Raw genomic sequence first — 20,475 nt, forward strand, 5'->3', positions numbered from 1 at the left:
GATTATTCTGCCCCGAAGATGGAGTTTGTGTCCTAATAACTAACCCAGGTAATGTCCTTTTTCTTTCCTTTTATCTAGGACATATTAAAGTGTTTGTTTTACTGTCCGTTACCTCCTTAACCAGCTCAACTCACAGGTCAAGCTTTTGAGGTGCCCTTCGCTGTCGAATAGGATATCTCCGCTCCTCCTGGGCTTCCTGTGGTGGGCCAGGTTCGGGTGGAAGGTCAGGCTCTGTCTCTCCCGTACATCCACAGTCAGGAGAATAGTCCTGGGGGTCGTTATAGTTCTTGTTCTCTCGGCATGTCTCTGCTGGGGCGTTGGACCGTAGCAGATGATCCACATGAACGTTGACCTGGCGATGACCAATTTGGACTTGGTAAGTCAAAGGTCCTCTGCGTTGCAAGATCACACCTGAGTTCCACAGGCGCTTGGGGTGTCTGAAATCATGTACCATCACCCTCTCTTCCTCTTTGAATTCTCTGACAGTCTTTGAGTGTCTGTCATGAGCTTTCTTCTGCTGTAGCTGGTGCTTTGCCACAGTGCTTGACAAGTCTGGTTTCAACAATGTCAGGCGGGTACGTGGTTGGCGTTTCAGAAACAGTTCAGCTGGTATACATTCCGTTACTGTGTGTGGGGTGTTACGGTAAGTAAACAGGAACCGGGAAGCCTTTGGTGGATGGGCACAGACTGAACCTCGAGTCTAGTCCAGGCCTTCTTAAAAGGTTTGCACGGCTCTCTCCGCTGCTCCGTTTGATGCCGGATGGTAAGGTGGTGACAGGATGTGCCTTACCCCATTGTTCTTGAGAAACATTTAAAAATCGTTTGACGTGAACGGAGGGCCATTGTCCGATACGAGCTCCTTGACTAGTCCAAAGGATGCAAACAGGTGTCTGAGAAGATTGATGGTCTTCTCAGCTGTGGTCAGTTGAGTAGGGAACACTTCCATCCACTTGGAATGGACATCGAAGACTGCTCTATCATCTTCACTGTCGGAGTCACTATTGCACGGTAGTCTCGATAGTGCATCGGCATTTGCGTGATCACTGGATCGTCTGTACTCAATCTCGTAGTCGTAGGCTAACAATATCAGAGCCCAACGTTGCATTCGAAGTGCCGCAAGGGTTGGTATAGCTGATTTTGGTCCAAGGATGGCCAACAGAGGCTTGTGATCTGTCAGCAGTTGGAACTTCCTTCCGTAGAGGTATTTGTGAAACTTCTTCACTCCGAATATTATGCTCAGGGCTTCCTTCTCAATTTGAGCATCATTTTTCTCACTTGGTGACAGAGTCCGTGATGCAAATGCAATAGGGTGTTCTTCACCTGACGGTAGAACATGTGAGATGACGGCTCCTACTCCGTATGGAGATGCATCACACGCGAGTATCAGCTTCATCTCTGTGTTATAGTGGGCAAGCCACTTGCTCTTTAGCAGACGCTGTTTGCAAGTCTTGAATGCTTCTTCGCATTGTGGGGACCAATTCCACTTTGTATCGGCCTGCAGCAGTTGGTGAAGCGGATGCAACAATGTGGACAAGTATGCCACAAACTTTCCGTAATAGTTCAGGAGCCCCAAAAATGACCTCAGCTCTGAGATATTTGTGGGTGCTGGAGCGTTTACGATTGCTTCCACCTTGCTGTTGGTTGGGTGCAGGCCTTGTGCATCAATCTTGTATCCGAGATACTCCACTGAGTCCTGGAGGAACTCACACTTGCTGCGTTTCATTCTCACTCCGTATTTCTCCAGTCTTGACATCACTTTGTCCAGCACTACAAGGTGCTCTCCAATGGTTGGTGCTGACACGAGGATGTCGTCCATGAAGCACACAACATGGTCTATACCGTCCAAGATCTGATCCATTGTTTGTTGGAATATCGCTGGAGCTGTCGAGATTCCATAGGCCAAGCGATTGAATCTGAATAGCCCCTTGTGTGTATTGATGGTCAGATACTGTTCTGACTCCGGATCCAGCTTCAGTTGCTGATAAGCGAATGCCAGGTCCAGCTTACTGAAAACCTTCCCACCAGCAAGAGTGGCAAACAGATCTTCAGCGTTTGGTAGTGGATATTCCTCTGGTAGTATGCAGCGATTTACTGTGACCTTGTAGTCACCGCACATTCTGACGGTCTTGTCTTTCTTTGGGACTACAACAATCGGAGCGGCCCAGTCGCTCCTCGCTACTTTCGTTATTATGTTATTCTTCTGTAGGCGGTCCAGTTCCTTCTCTACTTCTTCCTTAAGAGCATAGGGAACTGGACGTGGTTTGTGAAAGATAGGCTTGGTTCCTTCTTGCACTCTGACTTTTGCTGGGAAGTCTTGTATTTCACCGTAGCCATCTTTAAAAAGTTATTTGTGCTTCTCCAGCATGTTAGAGTGTAGCCTGACTCACTGGTTTGTCATTTCTCAGACTGAAGATTTCTCCCCAGTTCAACTTGATCTTTTGTATCCAGTTTCTGCCTAGCAAGGCTGATTTTTCTCCTTTAACAATGACAAGCGGTAGCGTCCACTCCTTCCCCTCATACCGGACTGGTACCTGGATCTGCCCTAACACAGGAATAGTGTCACCAGTGTATGAAGAAAGGCGGATGGACGCAGGCTGAAGAGGGCACTCTTTCAGTTTTTCTTTGTAGAGTCTCTCTGGAACCAGGGATACAGACGCTCCGGTGTCCAGCTGCATTTTTACTGGTTTTCCGCTAACTCCATGTTGAGATAGATTCCATCTTTTAGTTGTTGAGCTGTGTACACTGTGAACAGTTCCACTACTGTTTCAGTTGTACCTTCCTCTTCTTGTGCTGCGTCTGACACTTTGTGCGCTCTTGCTGTGCGTTTCGAGGCTTTACACACTCTCTGTAAATGTCCAACCTTTCCACAATTGTGGCACTTTTCCTTTTGGAATCGACATTCACTGTGCTGATGATTATCTCCCCCACATCTGTAGCAACTTGGCTTAGACCTTTGAGATGTGGGCTGCTTTGTTACATTTTACATTTACATTTAAGTCATTTAGCAGACGCTCTTATCCAGAGCGACTTACAAATTGGTGCATTCACCTTATGACATCCAGTGGAACAGTAGTGCATCTAAATCTTTTAAGGGGGGTGAGAGGGATTACTTTATCCTATCCTAGGTATTCCTTAAAGAGGTGGGGTTTCAGGTGTCTCCGGAAGGTGGTGATTGACTCCGCTGTCCTGGCGTCGTGAGGGAGGGAGTTTGTTCCACCATTGGGGGGCCAGAGCAGCGAACAGTTTTGACTGGGCTGAGCGGGAACTGTACTTCCTCAGTGGTAGGGAGGCGAGCAGGCCAGAGGTGGATGAACGCAGTGCCCTTGTTTGGGTGTAGGGCCTGATCAGAGCCTGGAGGTACTGAGGTGCCGTTCCCCTTGTTCTTGTGTAACCTTGAGGACGGGACTGAAAAAAGTGTGACTTTTGTGAGCTTTTTTCACCACGTGCATCACTGACCTTGTGAACACCTTTCTGACGTTCTGCATGTCCCGATAGCTCAATAGTATCCCTGTGGGCAAGCTCGAGTCCAAGTGCTATATCACAGGCTTTCTTAAAGGTCAGGTCCTTCTCTGACAGGAGCCTTCTGTGATATGCTTCACCTGTGAGAACACATACAAACTTGTCTCGGAGAGCATCATCAAGAAATCGTGCAAACTCACATGTACTTGCCAGCCTTTTCAAAGCAAGGATGTAGTCAGCCACGGTTTCCCCTTGACTCTGGTGACATTGGTAAAATCTGAAACGTTCTGCAATGGGAATTGGCTTAGGCTTGAAATACCTTGAAAGAGTTTCAGTCAGTTCTGCATAGTTCAACTCCACTGCTTTCATTGGTTCAATGAGACTTTCAGCAATCCATACTCAGTTGGACCCAAAACACTGAGAAATATGTCTGCTTTCTTTCCATCTTTGATTTAATTTGCAGCCAGCCAACGCTCAAAACGCTCCAAATAGGAATCAAAATCCTCTTTTGTAGCCTCAAACTCTGGTACTCGACAAATGGTTGCCATTTTCACAGTTAATTGTTCAGTTTCCTTATATTCCTTAATTTTCTGAATATTCATCTACTTCTTCACTTCAGAAGTTTCTGCAATTACTTCATTCACTGCACTCATTTGTATTAATGTACACACCGTGTTACGTCCCTTCTTCCTTTTTTTTTTCTTTGACAATATTTCTCCACTGAGATCGCCTAATTTCAATGGGTTCAATGACAGTTTCTTTTATTTAACCACCAGAGGGCAGTGTCGCTATTCTGGACTCCAATAGTCTTGCTACTTGGCAGCTCCTGAATACTGTACTAGCAGTGCTAGCAGTGGTTAGCCTACTCTACTGGCGAAAGAAAATAAAAAATAACTGACGAATTACATATTGTTTTTAGTTTTTTTGTTTGTTTCATTACTCACGCAACATTCTTCCCTTCAAGCAATGTCCGTTTATGTAGTTTAATCCCATCCTCGTCGCCACTGTAATATTTGTGTTGTGGAGAAATGACCAGGCAGGAGACGGGAGTACAGTTAGTTGTCGTTTAGTCAAAAACCCCTCGTGCTCTACAATTCCCGGCATTCCAGTGCGCATGTGCATTTCCTACTAGGTGTAGTAACGTAACACTGCCGTAATGCATTACTGCTTAGTAACAGCACAGTAACTAATATAAACAGATGTAGATCCCAGATACTACAGTATTACTTAGCTAACAAAAATACATAGTAAACAATCGGTGACTCATTGTTATATTTATCCTGATACCAGATTCGAATTTACGCAACTCTAACAGTATTCACTGTAGTGTTTCTGCAGACTCCAGTCCGCAAAAAACACTACGGTGAAATGGAGAACAGACAAAAATGAGTGTCCCTTTGCTGGAGAGGTGAGTCCCTGGATGACTCTTTTCCAGTCGCTAGTGAAAGTCTACACACACCTTGCACTGTCTGCACTGTCCTGCCTGAAGGAATTATCTGTGTAGGTCACACCTCTTCTCAAAAGCGCATCGCCTGTTTTTCCAAACAGTGAGTGTCTAAGGGGCACTGGCACTCTGGATCAGATCAAATGGTGGTTGTCACGTGCCGAAAAAACAGACTTTAGAGTGAAACGTTTACTTACAAGCTGGGAAACCATTTGATTAAAAAAGCAAGTAACTCTTTGAAAACAGCTTATGTGGCATCGATATGAGTCAGAAACCTTTTGACTACAAAGGGCCCTCCTGAGTGGCGCAATGGTGTAAGGCAGTGCATTACAGTGCTATAGGTGTCACTACAGACCCGGGTTCGATCCCGATCCAGCAGGAAGGACAGGCACTAACAACCATCTTGGCTAACTGTGGGTGACAGTCCTTCTCTGTACCACCCCACATTATTTAGGTATGATTAGGTGCCTGTTACTGCTGTAAACCCAGGTTTACCCTGTTAGTGCTGTTAGCTCTGAGATTACCCCTCAGCCTCTGCTGGGTAGGACCATTGTTTCCCCTCCCAGAGCTCCGGCTGGTTATGGCCTGAGAGAGACCAACCAAGGACATCAATTTCAATCCCCAGAAACACCCACAGAGCAGATACAACACTCTGGAAAAACAACTGGGTCTGTTGGATGAAACACTCATCACTGATGATGAATAATCCCTACTGCGGTTTTACAACCCCTTATCATCTCCGTTTCTCACCGATGAGTTAAACAACCCTGGCTTTTGGCAGTAGGAGTCTGAAACAACTAAGTAGCTATGGGAACTGGAAGTAGTCTAACTCAAACAGTCAGTACACAGTAAACAAACACAGACCCCCTACAGAGGCTTACCCAATGATTTTTAGGGCAAGAGTGAATGACGCCTAAAGGAGAGAGAGGGGTATTGTCTCTCTAGACATATGACTCTTTCTCTGTCAGGTCAGTGCTACCCTGCAGCAGAACTATTTCCATCATAGGACCAACATGTGATCCAGACATACAGGTAACTGCCAAAATGAAGGAAACTCCAACATGAAGTGTCTTAATAGGTCATTGGGCCACCACGAGCCAGAACACTACAGTGAATACTACAGTAATGTCTGCAAAAACACCACAGTGAATACTATTACACTATCGTATTTTTTCATGTGTGGAGTTGGCACTCTGGAACATTCTGAGGGTAGAAATGTTGTCCAGTTGGTCTGTTCAGTGACGGTAAATGATAAACTGATTTGATGTTTGGGTAGCTAACAGTCAGACCCTTTGGGTGATGTTTGGGCAGCTAACAGTCAGACCCTTTGGGTGATGTTTGGGTACCTAACAGTCAGACCCTTTGGGTGATGTTTGGGTAGCTAACAGTCAGACCCTTTGGGGGATGTGACAGAACTTGGTTGGTCCTCAAAGTCACACTCCCTCTGTGCCCAGCTTAATCAGAATGAGACTGGTCTGACAGGATTTGAACTGCATGACGTCCCCTATGACTGGCGAACCCATCTCTCAGGTACTGTACATCATTTGATTGTGAGCCAAATGACAAGTTAGCAGCCAGACTGGTTATTCTACACAAAGCCCCATTCTGCACTAACTGTTCTTTTAATTCAGTTATTTGGAACAACACAAATACATATTATTGTTTAAAACTATAGAAATATATATACAAAGACTCATAAATATTTTAAAAAGTAACAAAGCCAAATATAAATAAATTGTAGTATATAAATGCAAATAAAGAGTATCAAATTATTACACTATTGCCCTATTGCTGACAAACACACAAATACAACTAAATTGCACAAATCCTATATCACACAAATAGAATAACACACTTATAAAGAAGAAACTATTGCACTTCAAACAAAAAACACACAAACTAAATTGCACAACTAATTGCATTACTAATTGTATTAGCACTGTACAAAGTTAGAGGTGCTCTCTTTAATAGATTCCCCCGCTCCCCCTAGTTTCCGCTCTCCTGCGCCTGACTTCTCTGCCTCCAGTACGCACCTCACAACATATCTAGCTGTTCTGGTGAAAAAAAACTGCACTCCAGTAGTAAAGTTAGCAGGGCAAATTTAAATAAATGGCCCTAATGCTGCAAAAGAAAATGTAGTTCTGAAACCAAGAAAACAATATATAATCTGCCTGCTCCGTCTCCTGTAGATTGAAGAAACTCATTTGAATTGAATAATATCGTAAAGAGGCTAAAAAATAACTATTCACTTTCTCAATGCCGGCCTCGTTGTAGACCTTGAACACCTTCTCGATGGCGTTGACGTACGCAGCCGTCCGCAGGTCCAGACCCAGGTTGTACTTACTGGCCGTACGCATGATTTGCTGCAGGGGGACAAAAACACACAAACACTAGTTAGATACCAGTTACACTGGCAAAACCAGTCACACACACTGACACAAACATACACAGACACATGGTGGTGTGATTGAGATGTGCCCCAGGCCAGGGCGGGGGCATTGTCATTATCACAGTCTGTCTCATAGAGAACATATGATTAAATTCTAGGATCTGACTCATCGGCACGAACCTCACCAACACACGCAGACACACACGCACACAGACACACACGTGTACGCACGCTCACACTCTTACCCTGGCAGATCTCTCCATGGTATAGGCCAGCCCAGAGTGAACAATGTCCTTCTCAGAAGCACTCTGGAGTGGAGAGAGGAAGGAAAGATGTGTTATCAAACTGCCAACACATTACATCATTTCCATACCACATAGGTTGTGTGTGTGTGTGTGTGTGTGTGTGTGTGTGTGTGTGTGTGTGTGTGTGTGTGTGTGTGTGTGCTCACAGCGACTCTGGTCTGGAGGTCAGCGGTGGGAACAACAGGGATCGGTCCTCCCTGCTTTACAAACTCTCCAGAATGGACACAGAGACATCGAGGGATCGAGAGATAAATAGTTAAATGGCAATGTAGCAATGTAACCTGATCATTGGCAACCATCGTATTTTCAAGTATATCTAGTCGATCAACATTCATCCCTGAAGTTTCATCTGGGTTCACTCACACATTTCAGATTAGCATTGTTTTCTTTTATTCAAAACCTGAACGTCAGAAAGGCGTATCTGTCTATCTGGCACGTCACCTTAACCTCCTTTATATACGGGAGTGGCCAGCGGAAATATCACCAGTTACACTTCTTTCACGGTCATCTTTTCAGTTGTCCTTACAACTCTGAAAACACGGCGACAATTTCCAAGAGGGGACACAGTACTGTATCTCCTGCTACACCGAGGTTGTTAAAGGAAGAGGAAAAGGCTTCAGAACTGAACGAACACAGATCTTCTACAGACTGAGAGACGAGATCAGAAAGCGGACACACAGCTCCAGAGTGAGTACAGATTAAAGACTTCCAATATTAGTCAAGGAAATACAGGGCCCTGCTCCTAATATTTAACCTGGCTATTTTGTGAAAGAGAATATGTTGTTAATGAGTGACCTAGATAATAAATACATTAACATTCATCTTTATTACAGGTGGTAGTAAACAAACAGTCAAAGGAAATCTAGTTGCCACATCTAGAAATGGCAGAGGAAAAACAACCGAACATATTGCCCCCCCTCATCCCCTATCCTGAGGGGATGACAGATGAAAAGGAAAAGAAAAAATTTAAAAAAAACATTTTGAAGGGAAATCCTGAGACTTTATATCGTGATGAAAGAAAAAATGCTCCGTGCGACTTCATTTTCTACACAACAAATGTTTCTACATGGGAAGAGGAAATACTGAAACACTATCCTGAGGGAAAACAGTGGAGAAAAATTCAAGATGGCAAACAACTGAAAACGAAGGCAGGCACTATAAATGTGTATGATACTGGGACAATCATGGTGCAGGGTAATAGTGAGACGTTAATGATATTCTCAAATGATTTCCCAGCCTTGAGAGAGAGAGTGAGACAGAGCGTCGGGACGACAGATGATGTCTTGAAGAAAATGGCAGAGCTAGACATTGAGGAAAGAGGAGAGCAGAGGAAAAGAGAGAGCGAGGACATAAAAGAGGAAGACATAAAAGAGGAAGACATAAAAGAGGAAGAAATAAAAGAGGAAGACATAAAAGAGGAAGAGGTGGAAGGAGGTAACGGGAAGCACTGAACATTCCAGGGCAGATCAGAAGAGAAACATTATTTTACGGGATGTATAATTTGACGAACAGTTATAATAAAGCCTGCTGTTCCTCTCACCTTATTATTTGAATGTTGTATCTTTTACCTTTTAATGTTTGTTTTTTGAGCTTGTATGAAAAATGCATTCATAAGTGCTCACCATCATCATTATCTTGCTTTGGTTATAGTTTCACTTTCCCAATGATAAAGGTGCTTAAAGCAAAAAGGTGGTGGTCCCTGTGAATTTCCCCAGCAATATGTGTTTCATATTGTTTCAAAATGTGTGTTCTAAAATGTATCAAGATTTTAAACGCAATTCTAATAAAGTTTGATTTAACAAGTGTCAGGAGTCAGTGTCACGAACCGGCTCAAAGCCCGTAACAAAGGGAGACAACGTGGAGATAAGGATTAACAAAATATATATTTATTAACTAAAGCAACTAAGGAAAATATACAATGGTGTGTGTAATCAGTAGTGTAAGTGAGTGTTTTGCATGCATGAATGTGATAATGCAGGGTGTTGAAAGGTGCTGTCGCAAACAACCCAAAAACCACCAAGAAACACAACAAAATCCATAAAGGTGTCTGCATGGAGAGAGTCTCTTCCATGAATGTGGAAGAGGTCTATTTATCCTGGGAGACACCTGGCCCAGGTGTTTCCCATGAAGCTGACGACCCTCCCAACTCCGCCCCCCGGCATCCTAATAAGGAAACAAGAACAAAGACATAATACGGCAGACAGAATGGGAGGGTCGTCACATCAGGACGTACTATATGTACAGTACCCTGCCCCCATATCCCAATTTTTGCCACCTGTAAGTAGAAACCTACATGACAAGTATTGACCATGTATTGTGTTCCCTATGGTTAAAGAACAGAGCAGAAGCGCTGAACTCTCTGTTCAGAACTCAGACCTACAGGTTATGGAACATTTGCTCTTTTAGTATTTCTGCAGTATGTTTCCTCAAGGAGAAGGCTTCCCACTTCTATGTCAAAGATAATGCAACAAAAACACTTTAGTGAATACTACAGTAATGTGCCCAAAAACACAACAGTAAACACTACAGGATACTAGTCTGCAATATATATATATATATATACACACACTACTCTTTTACACAGCATTTATACTATAGTATACTGCAGTAAATACTACCGTATTGTTGGATTCTGTGTTTTACATTATAGCCATTACCATATATATGATTGAATATTATCTGCTGTTGGCTTGTGTGTTTGTATGTGTTATGCAACATAGCTGACTTGAAACATTGTTAACAGTTTCAAGGCCATGGGCCTTTCACATGATGGAAAAATACAGAGTAGCATGAAGACAGGAACTGTGCAATGAGTTGGGGGCACATTCAGAGCGGGTGTTGCGAGAACAAGCGGTCTTTTGTTAGATAACAGGAGCCAGGTACGAGATAACGGTATGGAACATGAGCGCATAGATATTCTTCACAGCAAGTTACATCTATCAACTGGAGCGCCCTGGGGCTGGTACCAGCTCGTACGACAACAATCAATAATAGGCTGGGTGAGTCTAAACCACGCACATTCTCTACGAACACTGCTTACATACATCTTGTCAGTTCTCTGTTCTGCCCTGCGTGTTATTACAGTGAGCCCGTATATATACCAAAGTTGCATTTCCCATGTATTTGTAATATTTGTGTTGTGGAGAAATGACCAGGCAGGAGACGGGAGTACAGTTAGTTGTCGTTTAGTCAAAAACCCCTCGTGCTCTACAATTCCCGGCATTCCAGTGCGCATGTGCATTTCCTATTAGGTGTAGTAACGTAACACTGCCGTAATGCATTACTGCTTAGTAACAGCACAGTAACTAATATAAACAGATGTAGATCCCAGATACTACACTCCTCCCCCATAGTGTTTAACTCCCAGAGAACAAGGTAAATATGTTAGGTAACTACTAATGCAATATCTGAACAATGCATTCTTAAACATTTTTCAACTACTGGGTTGAAGCAGACTTTTCAGAGCCCAGCACAAATCCAGGGGATTATTCTGCCCCGAAGATGGAGTTTGTGTCCTAATAACTAACCCAGGTAATGTCCTTTTTCTTTCCTTTTATCTAGGACATATTAAAGTGTTTGTTTTACTGTCCGTTACCTCCTTAACCAGCTCAACTCACAGGTCAAGCTTTTGAGGTGCCCTTCGCTGTCGAATAGGATATCTCCGCTCCTCCTGGGCTTCCTGTGGTGGGCCAGGTTCGGGTGGAAGGTCAGGCTCTGTCTCTCCCGTACATCCACAGTCAGGAGAATAGTCCTGGGGGTCGTTATAGTTCTTGTTCTCTCGGCATGTCTCTGCTGGGGCGTTGGACCGTAGCAGATGATCCACATGAACGTTGACCTGGCGATGACCAATTTGGACTTGGTAAGTCAAAGGTCCTCTGCGTTGCAAGATCACACCTGAGTTCCACAGGCGCTTGGGGTGTCTGAAATCATGTACCATCACCCTCTCTTCCTCTTTGAATTCTCTGACAGTCTTTGAGTGTCTGTCATGAGCTTTCTTCTGCTGTAGCTGGTGCTTTGCCACAGTGCTTGACAAGTCTGGTTTCAACAATGTCAGGCGGGTACGTGGTTGGCGTTTCAGAAACAGTTCAGCTGGTATACATTCCGTTACTGTGTGTGGGGTGTTACGGTAAGTAAACAGGAACCGGGGAAGCCTTTGGTGGATGGGCACAGACTGAACCTCGAGTCTAGTCCAGGCCTTCTTAAAAAGGTTTGCACGGCTCTCTCCGCTGCTCCGTTTGATGCCGGATGGTAAGGTGGTGACAGGATGTGCCTTACCCCATTGTTCTTGAGAAACATTTAAAAATCGTTTGACGTGAACGGAGGGCCATTGTCCGATACGAGCTCCTTGACTAGTCCAAAGGATGCAAACAGGTGTCTGAGAAGATTGATGGTCTTCTCAGCTGTGGTCAGTTGAGTAGGGAACACTTCCATCCACTTGGAATGGACATCGAAGACTGCTCTATCATCTTCACTGTCGGAGTCACTATTGCACGGTAGTCTCGATAGTGCATCGGCATTTGCGTGATCACTGGATCGTCTGTACTCAATCTCGTAGTCGTAGGCTAACAATATCAGAGCCCAACGTTGCATTCGAAGTGCCGCAAGGGTTGGTATAGCTGATTTTGGTCCAAGGATGGCCAACAGAGGCTTGTGATCTGTCAGCAGTTGGAACTTCCTTCCGTAGAGGTATTTGTGAAACTTCTTCACTCCGAATATTATGCTCAGGGCTTCCTTCTCAATTTGAGCATCATTTTTCTCACTTGGTGACAGAGTCCGTGATGCAAATGCAATAGGGTGTTCTTCACCTGACGGTAGAACATGTGAGATGACGGCTCCTACTCCGTATGGAGATGCATCACACGCGAGTCTCAGCTTCATCTCTGTGTTATAGTGGGCAAGCCACTTGCTCTTTAGCAGACGCTGTTTGCAAGTCTTGAATGCTTCTTCGCATTGTGGGGACCAATTCCACTTTGTATCGGCCTGCAGCAGTTGGTGAAGCGGATGCAACAATGTGGACAAGTTTGCCACAAACTTTCCGTAATAGTTCAGGAGCCCCAAAAATGACCTCAGCTCTGAGATATTTGTGGGTGCTGGAGCGTTTACGATTGCTTCCACCTTGCTGTTGGTTGGGTGCAGGCCTTGTGCATCAATCTTGTATCCGAGATACTCCACTGAGTCCTGGAGGAACTCACACTTGCTGCGTTTCATTCTCACTCCGTATTTCTCCAGTCTTGACATCACTTTGTCCAGCACTACAAGGTGCTCTCCAATGGTTGGTGCTGACACGAGGATGTCGTCCATGAAGCACACAACATGGTCTATACCGTCCAAGATCTGATCCATTGTTTGTTGGAATATCGCTGGAGCTGTCGAGATTCCATAGGCCAAGCGATTGAATCTGAATAGCCCCTTGTGTGTATTGATGGTCAGATACTGTTCTGACTCCGGATCCAGCTTCAGTTGCTGATAAGCGAATGCCAGGTCCAGCTTACTGAAAACCTTCCCACCAGCAAGAGTGGCAAACAGATCTTCAGCGTTTGGTAGTGGATATTCCTCTGGTAGTATGCAGCGATTTACTGTGACCTTGTAGTCACCGCACATTCTGACGGTCTTGTCTTTCTTTGGGACTACAACAATCGGAGCGGCCCAGTCGCTCCTCGCTACTTTCGTTATTATGTTATTCTTCTGTAGGCGGTCCAGTTCCTTCTCTACTTCTTCCTTAAGAGCATAGGGAACTGGACGTGGTTTGTGAAAGATAGGCTTGGTTCCTTCTTGCACTCTGACTTTTGCTGGGAAGTCTTGTATTTCACCGTAGCCATCTTTAAAAAGTTATTTGTGCTTCTCCAGCATGTTAGTGAGTGTAGCCTGACTCACTGGTTTGTCATTTCTCAGACTGAAGATTTCTCCCCAGTTCAACTTGATCTTTTGTATCCAGTTTCTGCCTAGCAAGGCTGATTTTTCTCCTTTAACAATGACAAGCGGTAGCGTCCACTCCTTCCCCTCATACCGGACTGGTACCTGGATCTGCCCTAACACAGGAATAGTGTCACCAGTGTATGAAGAAAGGCGGATGGACGCAGGCTGAAGAGGGCACTCTTTCAGTTTTTCTTTGTAGAGTCTCTCTGGAACCAGGGATACAGACGCTCCGGTGTCCAGCTGCATTTTTACTGGTTTTCCCGCTAACTCCATGTTGAGATAGATTCCATCTTTTAGTTGTTGAGCTGTGTACACTGTGAACAGTTCCACTACTGTTTCAGTTGTACCTTCCTCTTCTTGTGCTGCGTCTGACACTTTGTGCGCTCTTGCTGTGCGTTTCGAGGCTTTACACACTCTCTGTAAATGTCCAACCTTTCCACAATTGTGGCACTTTTCCTTTTGGAATCGACATTCACTGTGCTGATGATTATCTCCCCCACATCTGTAGCAACTTGGCTTAGACCTTTGAGATGTGGGCTGCTTTGTTACATTTTACATTTACATTTAAGTCATTTAGCAGACGCTCTTATCCAGAGCGACTTACAAATTGGTGCATTCACCTTATGACATCCAGTGGAACAGTAGTGCATCTAAATCTTTTAAGGGGGGTGAGAGGGATTACTTTATCCTATCCTAGGTATTCCTTAAAGAGGTGGGGTTTCAGGTGTCTCCGGAAGGTGGTGATTGACTCCGCTGTCCTGGCGTCGTGAGGGAGGGAGTTTGTTCCACCATTGGGGGGCCAGAGCAGCGAACAGTTTTGACTGGGCTGAGCGGGAACTGTACTTCCTCAGTGGTAGGGAGGCGAGCAGGCCAGAGGTGGATGAACGCAGTGCCCTTGTTTGGGTGTAGGGCCTGATCAGAGCCTGGAGGTACTGAGGTGCCGTTCCCCTTGTTCTTGTGTAACCTTGAGGACGGGACTGAAAAAGTGTGACTTTTGTGAGCTTTTTCACCACGTGCATCACTGACCTTGTGAACACCTTTCTGACGTTCTGCATGTCCCGATAGCTCAATAGTATCCCTGTGGGCAAGCTCGAGTCCAAGTGCTATATCACAGGCTTTCTTAAAGGTCAGGTCCTTCTCTGACAGGAGCCTTCTGTGATATGCTTCACCTGTGAGAACACATACAAACTTGTCTCGGAGAGCATCATCAAGAAATCGTGCAAACTCACATGTACTTGCCAGCCTTTTCAAAGCAAGGATGTAGTCAGCCACGGTTTCCCTTGACTCTGGTGACGTTGGTAAAATCTGAAACGTTCTGCAATGGGAATTGGCTTAGGCTTGAAATACCTTGAAAGAGTTTCAGTCAGTTCTGCATAGTTCAACTCCACTGCTTTCATTGGTTCAATGAGACTTTCAGCAATCCATACTCAGTTGGACCCAAAACACTGAGAAATATGTCTGCTTTCTTTCCATCTTTGATTTAATTTGCAGCCAGCCAACGCTCAAAACGCTCCAAATAGGAATCAAAATCCTCTTTTGTAGCCTCAAACTCTGGTACTCGACAAATGGTTGCCATTTTCACAGTTAATTGTTCAGTTTCCTTATATTCCTTAATTTTCTGAATATTCATCTACTTCTTCACTTCAGAAGTTTCTGCAATTACTTCATTCACTGCACTCATTTGTATTAATGTACACACCGTGTTACGTCCCTTCTTCCTTTTTTTTTTCTTTGACAATATTTCTCCACTGAGATCGCCTAATTTCAATGGGTTCAATGACAGTTTCTTTTATTTAACCACCAGAGGGCAGTGTCGCTATTCTGGACTCCAATAGTCTTGCTACTTGGCAGCTCCTGAATACTGTACTAGCAGTGCTAGCAGTGGTTAGCCTACTCTACTGGCGAAAGAAAATAAAAAATAACTGACGAATTACATATTGTTTTTAGTTTTTTTGTTTGTTTCATTACTCACGCAACATTCTTCCCTTCAAGCAATGTCCGTTTATGTAGTTTAATCCCATCCTCGTCGCCACTGTAATATTTGTGTTGTGGAGAAATGACCAGGCAGGAGACGGGAGTACAGTTAGTTGTCGTTTAGTCAAAAACCCCTCGTGCTCTACAATTCCCGGCATTCCAGTGCGCATGTGCATTTCCTACTAGGTGTAGTAACGTAACACTGCCGTAATGCATTACTGCTTAGTAACAGCACAGTAACTAATATAAACAGATGTAGATCCCAGATACTACAGTATTACTTAGCTAACAAAAAATACATAGTAAACAATCGGTGACTCATTGTTATATTTATCCTGATACCAGATTCGAATTTACGCAACTCTAACAGTATTCACTGTAGTGTTTCTGCAGACTCCAGTCTGCAAAAAACACTACGGTGAAATGGAGAACAGACAAAAATGAGTGTCCCTTTGCTGGAGAGGTGAGTCCCTGGATGACTCTTTTCCAGTCGCTAGTGAAAGTCTACACACACCTTGCACTGTCTGCACTGTCCTGCCTGAAGGAATTATCTGTGTAGGTCACACCTCTTCTCAAAAGCGCATCGCCTGTTTTTCCAAACAGTGAGTGTCTAAGGGGCACTGGCACTCTGGATCAGATCAAATGGTGGTTGTCACGTGCCGAAAAAACAGACTTTAGAGTGAAACGTTTACTTACAAGCTGGGAAACCATTTGATTAAAAAAGCAAGTAACTCTTTGAAAACAGCTTATGTGGCATCGATATGAGTCAGAAACCTTTTGACTACAAAGGGCCCTCCTGAGTGGCGCAATGGTGTAAGGCAGTGCATTACAGTGCTATAGGTGTCACTACAGACCCGGGTTCGATCCCGATCCAGCAGGAAGGACAGGCACTAACAACCATCTTGGCTAACTGTGGGTGACAGTCCTTCTCTGTACCACCCCACATTATTTAGGTATGATTAGGTGCCTGTTACTGCTGTAAACCCAGGTTTACCCTGTTAGTGCTGTTAGCTCTGAGATTACCCCTCAGCCTCTGCTGGGTAGGACCATTGTTTCCCCTCCCAGAGCTCCGGCTGGTTATGGCCTGAGAGAGACCAACCAAGGACATCAATTTCAATCCCCAGAAACACCCACAGAGCAGATACAACACTCTGGAAAAACAACTGGGTCTGTTGGATGAAACACTCATCACTGATGATGAATAATCCCTACTGCGGTTTTACAACCCCTTATCATCTCCGTTTCTCACCGATGAGTTAAACAACCCTGGCTTTTGGCAGTAGGAGTCTGAAACAACTAAGTAGCTATGGGAACTGGAAGTAGTCTAACTCAAACAGTCAGTACACAGTAAACAAACACAGACCCCCTACAGAGGCTTACCCAATGATTTTTAGGGCAAGAGTGAATGACGCCTAAAGGAGAGAGAGGGGTATTGTCTCTCTAGACATATGACTCTTTCTCTGTCAGGTCAGTGCTACCCTGCAGCAGAACTATTTCCATCATAGGACCAACATGTGATCCAGACATACAGGTAACTGCCAAAATGAAGGAAACTCCAACATGAAGTGTCTTAATAGGTCATTGGGCCACCACGAGCCAGAACACTACAGTGAATACTACAGTAATGTCTGCAAAAACACCACAGTGAATACTATTACACTATCGTATTTTTTCATGTGTGGAGTTGGCACTCTGGAACATTCTGAGGGTAGAAATGTTGTCCAGTTGGTCTGTTCAGTGACGGTAAATGATAAACTGATTTGATGTTTGGGTAGCTAACAGTCAGACCCTTTGGGTGATGTTTGGGCAGCTAACAGTCAGACCCTTTGGGTGATGTTTGGGTACCTAACAGTCAGACCCTTTGGGTGATGTTTGGGTAGCTAACAGTCAGACCCTTTGGGGGATGTGACAGAACTTGGTTGGTCCTCAAAGTCACACTCCCTCTGTGCCCAGCTTAATCAGAATGAGACTGGTCTGACAGGATTTGAACTGCATGACGTCCCCTATGACTGGCGAACCCATCTCTCAGGTACTGTACATCATTTGATTGTGAGCCAAATGACAAGTTAGCAGCCAGACTGGTTATTCTACACAAAGCCCCATTCTGCACTAACTGTTCTTTTAATTCAGTTATTTGGAACAACACAAATACATATTATTGTTTAAAACTATAGAAATATATATACAAAGACTCATAAATATTTTAAAAAGTAACAAAGCCAAATATAAATAAATTGTAGTATATAAATGCAAATAAAGAGTATCAAATTATTACACTATTGCCCTATTGCTGACAAACACACAAATACAACTAAATTGCACAAATCCTATATCACACAAATAGAATAACACACTTATAAAGAAGAAACTATTGCACTTCAAACAAAAAACACACAAACTAAATTGCACAACTAATTGCATTACTAATTGTATTAGCACTGTACAAAGTTAGAGGTGCTCTCTTTAATAGATTCCCCCGCTCCCCCTAGTTTCCGCTCTCCTGCGCCTGACTTCTCTGCCTCCAGTACGCACCTCACAACATATCTAGCTGTTCTGGTGAAAAAAAACTGCACTCCAGTAGTAAAGTTAGCAGGGCAAATTTAAATAAATGGCCCTAATGCTGCAAAAGAAAATGTAGTTCTGAAACCAAGAAAACAATATATAATCTGCCTGCTCCGTCTCCTGTAGATTGAAGAAACTCATTTGAATTGAATAATATCGTAAAGAGGCTAAAAAATAACTATTCACTTTCTCAATGCCGGCCTCGTTGTAGACCTTGAACACCTTCTCGATGGCGTTGACGTACGCAGCCGTCCGCAGGTCCAGACCCAGGTTGTACTTACTGGCCGTACGCATGATTTGCTGCAGGGGGACAAAAACACACAAACACTAGTTAGATACCAGTTACACTGGCAAAACCAGTCACACACACTGACACAAACATACACAGACACATGGTGGTGTGATTGAGATGTGCCCCAGGCCAGGGCGGGGGCATTGTCATTATCACAGTCTGTCTCATAGAGAACATATGATTAAATTCTAGGATCTGACTCATCGGCACGAACCTCACCAACACACGCAGACACACACGCACACAGACACACACGTGTACGCACGCTCACACTCTTACCCTGGCAGATCTCTCCATGGTATAGGCCAGCCCAGAGTGAACAATGTCCTTCTCAGAAGCACTCTGGAGTGGAGAGAGGAAGGAAAGATGTGTTATCAAACTGCCAACACATTACATCATTTCCATACCACATAGGTGTGTGTGTGTGTGTGTGTGTGTGTGTGTGTGTGTGTGTGTGTGTGTGTGTGTGTGTGTGCTCACAGCGACTCTGGTCTGGAGGTCAGCGGTGGGAACAACAGGGATCGGTCCTCCCTGCTTTACAAACTCTCCAGAATGGACACAGAGACATCGAGGGATCGAGAGATAAATAGTTAAATGGCAATGTAGCAATGTAACCTGATCATTGGCAACCATCGTATTTTCAAGTATATCTAGTCGATCAACATTCATCCCTGAAGTTTCATCTGGGTTCACTCACACATTTCAGATTAGCATTGTTTTCTTTTATTCAAAACCTGAACGTCAGAAAGGCGTATCTGTCTATCTGGCACGTCACCTTAACCTCCTTTATATACGGGAGTGGCCAGCGGAAATATCACCAGTTACACTTCTTTCACGGTCATCTTTTCAGTTGTCCTTACAACTCTGAAAACACGGCGACAATTTCCAAGAGGGGACACAGTACTGTATCTCCTGCTACACCGAGGTTGTTAAAGGAAGAGGAAAAGGCTTCAGAACTGAACGAACACAGATCTTCTACAGACTGAGAGACGAGATCAGAAAGCGGACACACAGCTCCAGAGTGAGTACAGATTAAAGACTTCCAATATTAGTCAAGGAAATACAGGGCCCTGCTCCTAATATTTAACCTGGCTATTTTGTGAAAGAGAATATGTTGTTAATGAGTGACCTAGATAATAAATACATTAACATTCATCTTTATTACAGGTGGTAGTAAACAAACAGTCAAAGGAAATCTAGTTGCCACATCTAGAAATGGCAGAGGAAAAACAACCGAACATATTGCCCCCTCATCCCCTATCCTGAGGGGATGACAGATGAAAAGGAAAAGAAAAAATTTAAAAAAACATTTTGAAGGGAAATCCTGAGACTTTATATCGTGATGAAAGAAAAATGCTCCGTGCGACTTCATTTTCTACACAACAAATGTTTCTACATGGGAAGAGGAAATACTGAAACACTATCCTGAGGGAAAACAGTGGAGAAAAATTCAAGATGGCAAACAACTGAAAACGAAGGCAGGCACTATAAATGTGTATGATACTGGGACAATCATGGTGCAGGGTAATAGTGAGACGTTAATGATATTCTCAAATGATTTCCCAGCCTTGAGAGAGAGAGTGAGACAGAGCGTCGGGACGACAGATGATGTCTTGAAGAAAATGGCAGAGCTAGACATTGAGGAAAGAGGAGAGCAGAGGAAAAGAGAGAGCGAGGACATAAAAGAGGAAGACATAAAAGAGGAAGACATAAAAGAGGAAGAAATAAAAGAGGAAGACATAAAAGAGGAAGAGGTGGAAGGAGGTAACGGGAAGCACTGAACATTCCAGGGCAGATCAGAAGAGAAACATTATTTTACGGGATGTATAATTTGACGAACAGTTATAATAAAGCCTGCTGTTCCTCTCACCTTATTATTTGAATGTTGTATCTTTTACCTTTTAATGTTTGTTTTTTGAGCTTGTATGAAAAATGCATTCATAAGTGCTCACCATCATCATTATCTTGCTTTGGTTATAGTTTCACTTTCCCAATGATAAAGGTGCTTAAAGCAAAAAGGTGGTGGTCCCTGTGAATTTCCCCAGCAATATGTGTTTCATATTGTTTCAAAATGTGTGTTCTAAAATGTATCAAGATTTTAAACGCAATTCTAATAAAGTTTGATTTAACAAGT

The 20,475-nt window shown here is 43.9% G+C and overlaps 2 protein-coding genes and 2 long non-coding RNA genes across 4 annotated transcripts; 2 read left to right on the top strand and 2 right to left on the bottom strand.

The window, feature by feature from the left end:
- Window positions 1–3,286: 3,286 nt before the first annotated feature.
- Window positions 3,287–7,932, bottom strand: LOC135561210 (glutamate dehydrogenase, mitochondrial-like). The gene is made up of 4 exons (XM_065002453.1): window positions 7,744–7,932; window positions 7,538–7,600; window positions 7,153–7,266; window positions 3,287–3,599 (listed from the first exon to the last, which is right to left on the bottom strand). The coding sequence occupies exons 1-4, from the start codon at window positions 7,930–7,932 to the stop codon at window positions 3,558–3,560; spliced, it is 408 nt and encodes a 135-aa protein (XP_064858525.1). The 3' UTR covers window positions 3,287–3,557.
- Window positions 7,933–8,196: 264 nt separating this feature from the next.
- LOC115116626 (uncharacterized) lies at window positions 8,197–9,401 on the top strand. Its single transcript, XR_003861562.2, has 2 exons — window positions 8,197–8,284; window positions 8,431–9,401. It is a non-coding gene; the product is annotated as an uncharacterized LOC115116626 (long non-coding RNA).
- Window positions 9,402–14,524: 5,123 nt separating this feature from the next.
- Window positions 14,525–19,010, bottom strand: LOC135561211 (glutamate dehydrogenase, mitochondrial-like). The gene is made up of 4 exons (XM_065002454.1): window positions 18,822–19,010; window positions 18,621–18,683; window positions 18,236–18,349; window positions 14,525–14,682 (listed from the first exon to the last, which is right to left on the bottom strand). The coding sequence occupies exons 1-4, from the start codon at window positions 19,008–19,010 to the stop codon at window positions 14,641–14,643; spliced, it is 408 nt and encodes a 135-aa protein (XP_064858526.1). The 3' UTR covers window positions 14,525–14,640.
- A 264-nt stretch (window positions 19,011–19,274) lies between these two features.
- Window positions 19,275–20,475, top strand: LOC135561215 (uncharacterized). The gene is made up of 2 exons (XR_010459304.1): window positions 19,275–19,362; window positions 19,509–20,475. It is a non-coding gene; the product is annotated as an uncharacterized LOC135561215 (long non-coding RNA).

Source organism: Oncorhynchus nerka, linkage group LG16, assembly GCF_034236695.1.
Source record: "Oncorhynchus nerka isolate Pitt River linkage group LG16, Oner_Uvic_2.0, whole genome shotgun sequence".
Classification (NCBI taxonomy): domain Eukaryota; kingdom Metazoa; phylum Chordata; class Actinopteri; order Salmoniformes; family Salmonidae; genus Oncorhynchus; species Oncorhynchus nerka.

Coding starts and splice junctions, on each gene's coding strand:
- LOC135561210 (XM_065002453.1), bottom strand. CDS start 7,932: ATGAATGTTGATCGACTAGATATACTTGAAAATACGATGGTTGCCAAT. Junction 7,601..7,743: donor ACCTCCAGACCAGAGTCGCT/GTGAGCACACAC, acceptor TCTCCACTCCAG/AGTGCTTCTGAGAAGGACAT. Junction 3,600..7,152: donor ACGAGGCCGGCATTGAGAAA/GTGAATAGTTAT, acceptor GTGTTCTCACAG/GTGAAGCATATCACAGAAGG.
- LOC135561211 (XM_065002454.1), bottom strand. CDS start 19,010: ATGAATGTTGATCGACTAGATATACTTGAAAATACGATGGTTGCCAAT. Junction 18,350..18,620: donor CCATGGAGAGATCTGCCAGG/GTAAGAGTGTGA, acceptor GTCCCCCTGCAG/CAAATCATGCGTACGGCCAG. Junction 14,683..18,235: donor ACGAGGCCGGCATTGAGAAA/GTGAATAGTTAT, acceptor GTGTTCTCACAG/GTGAAGCATATCACAGAAGG.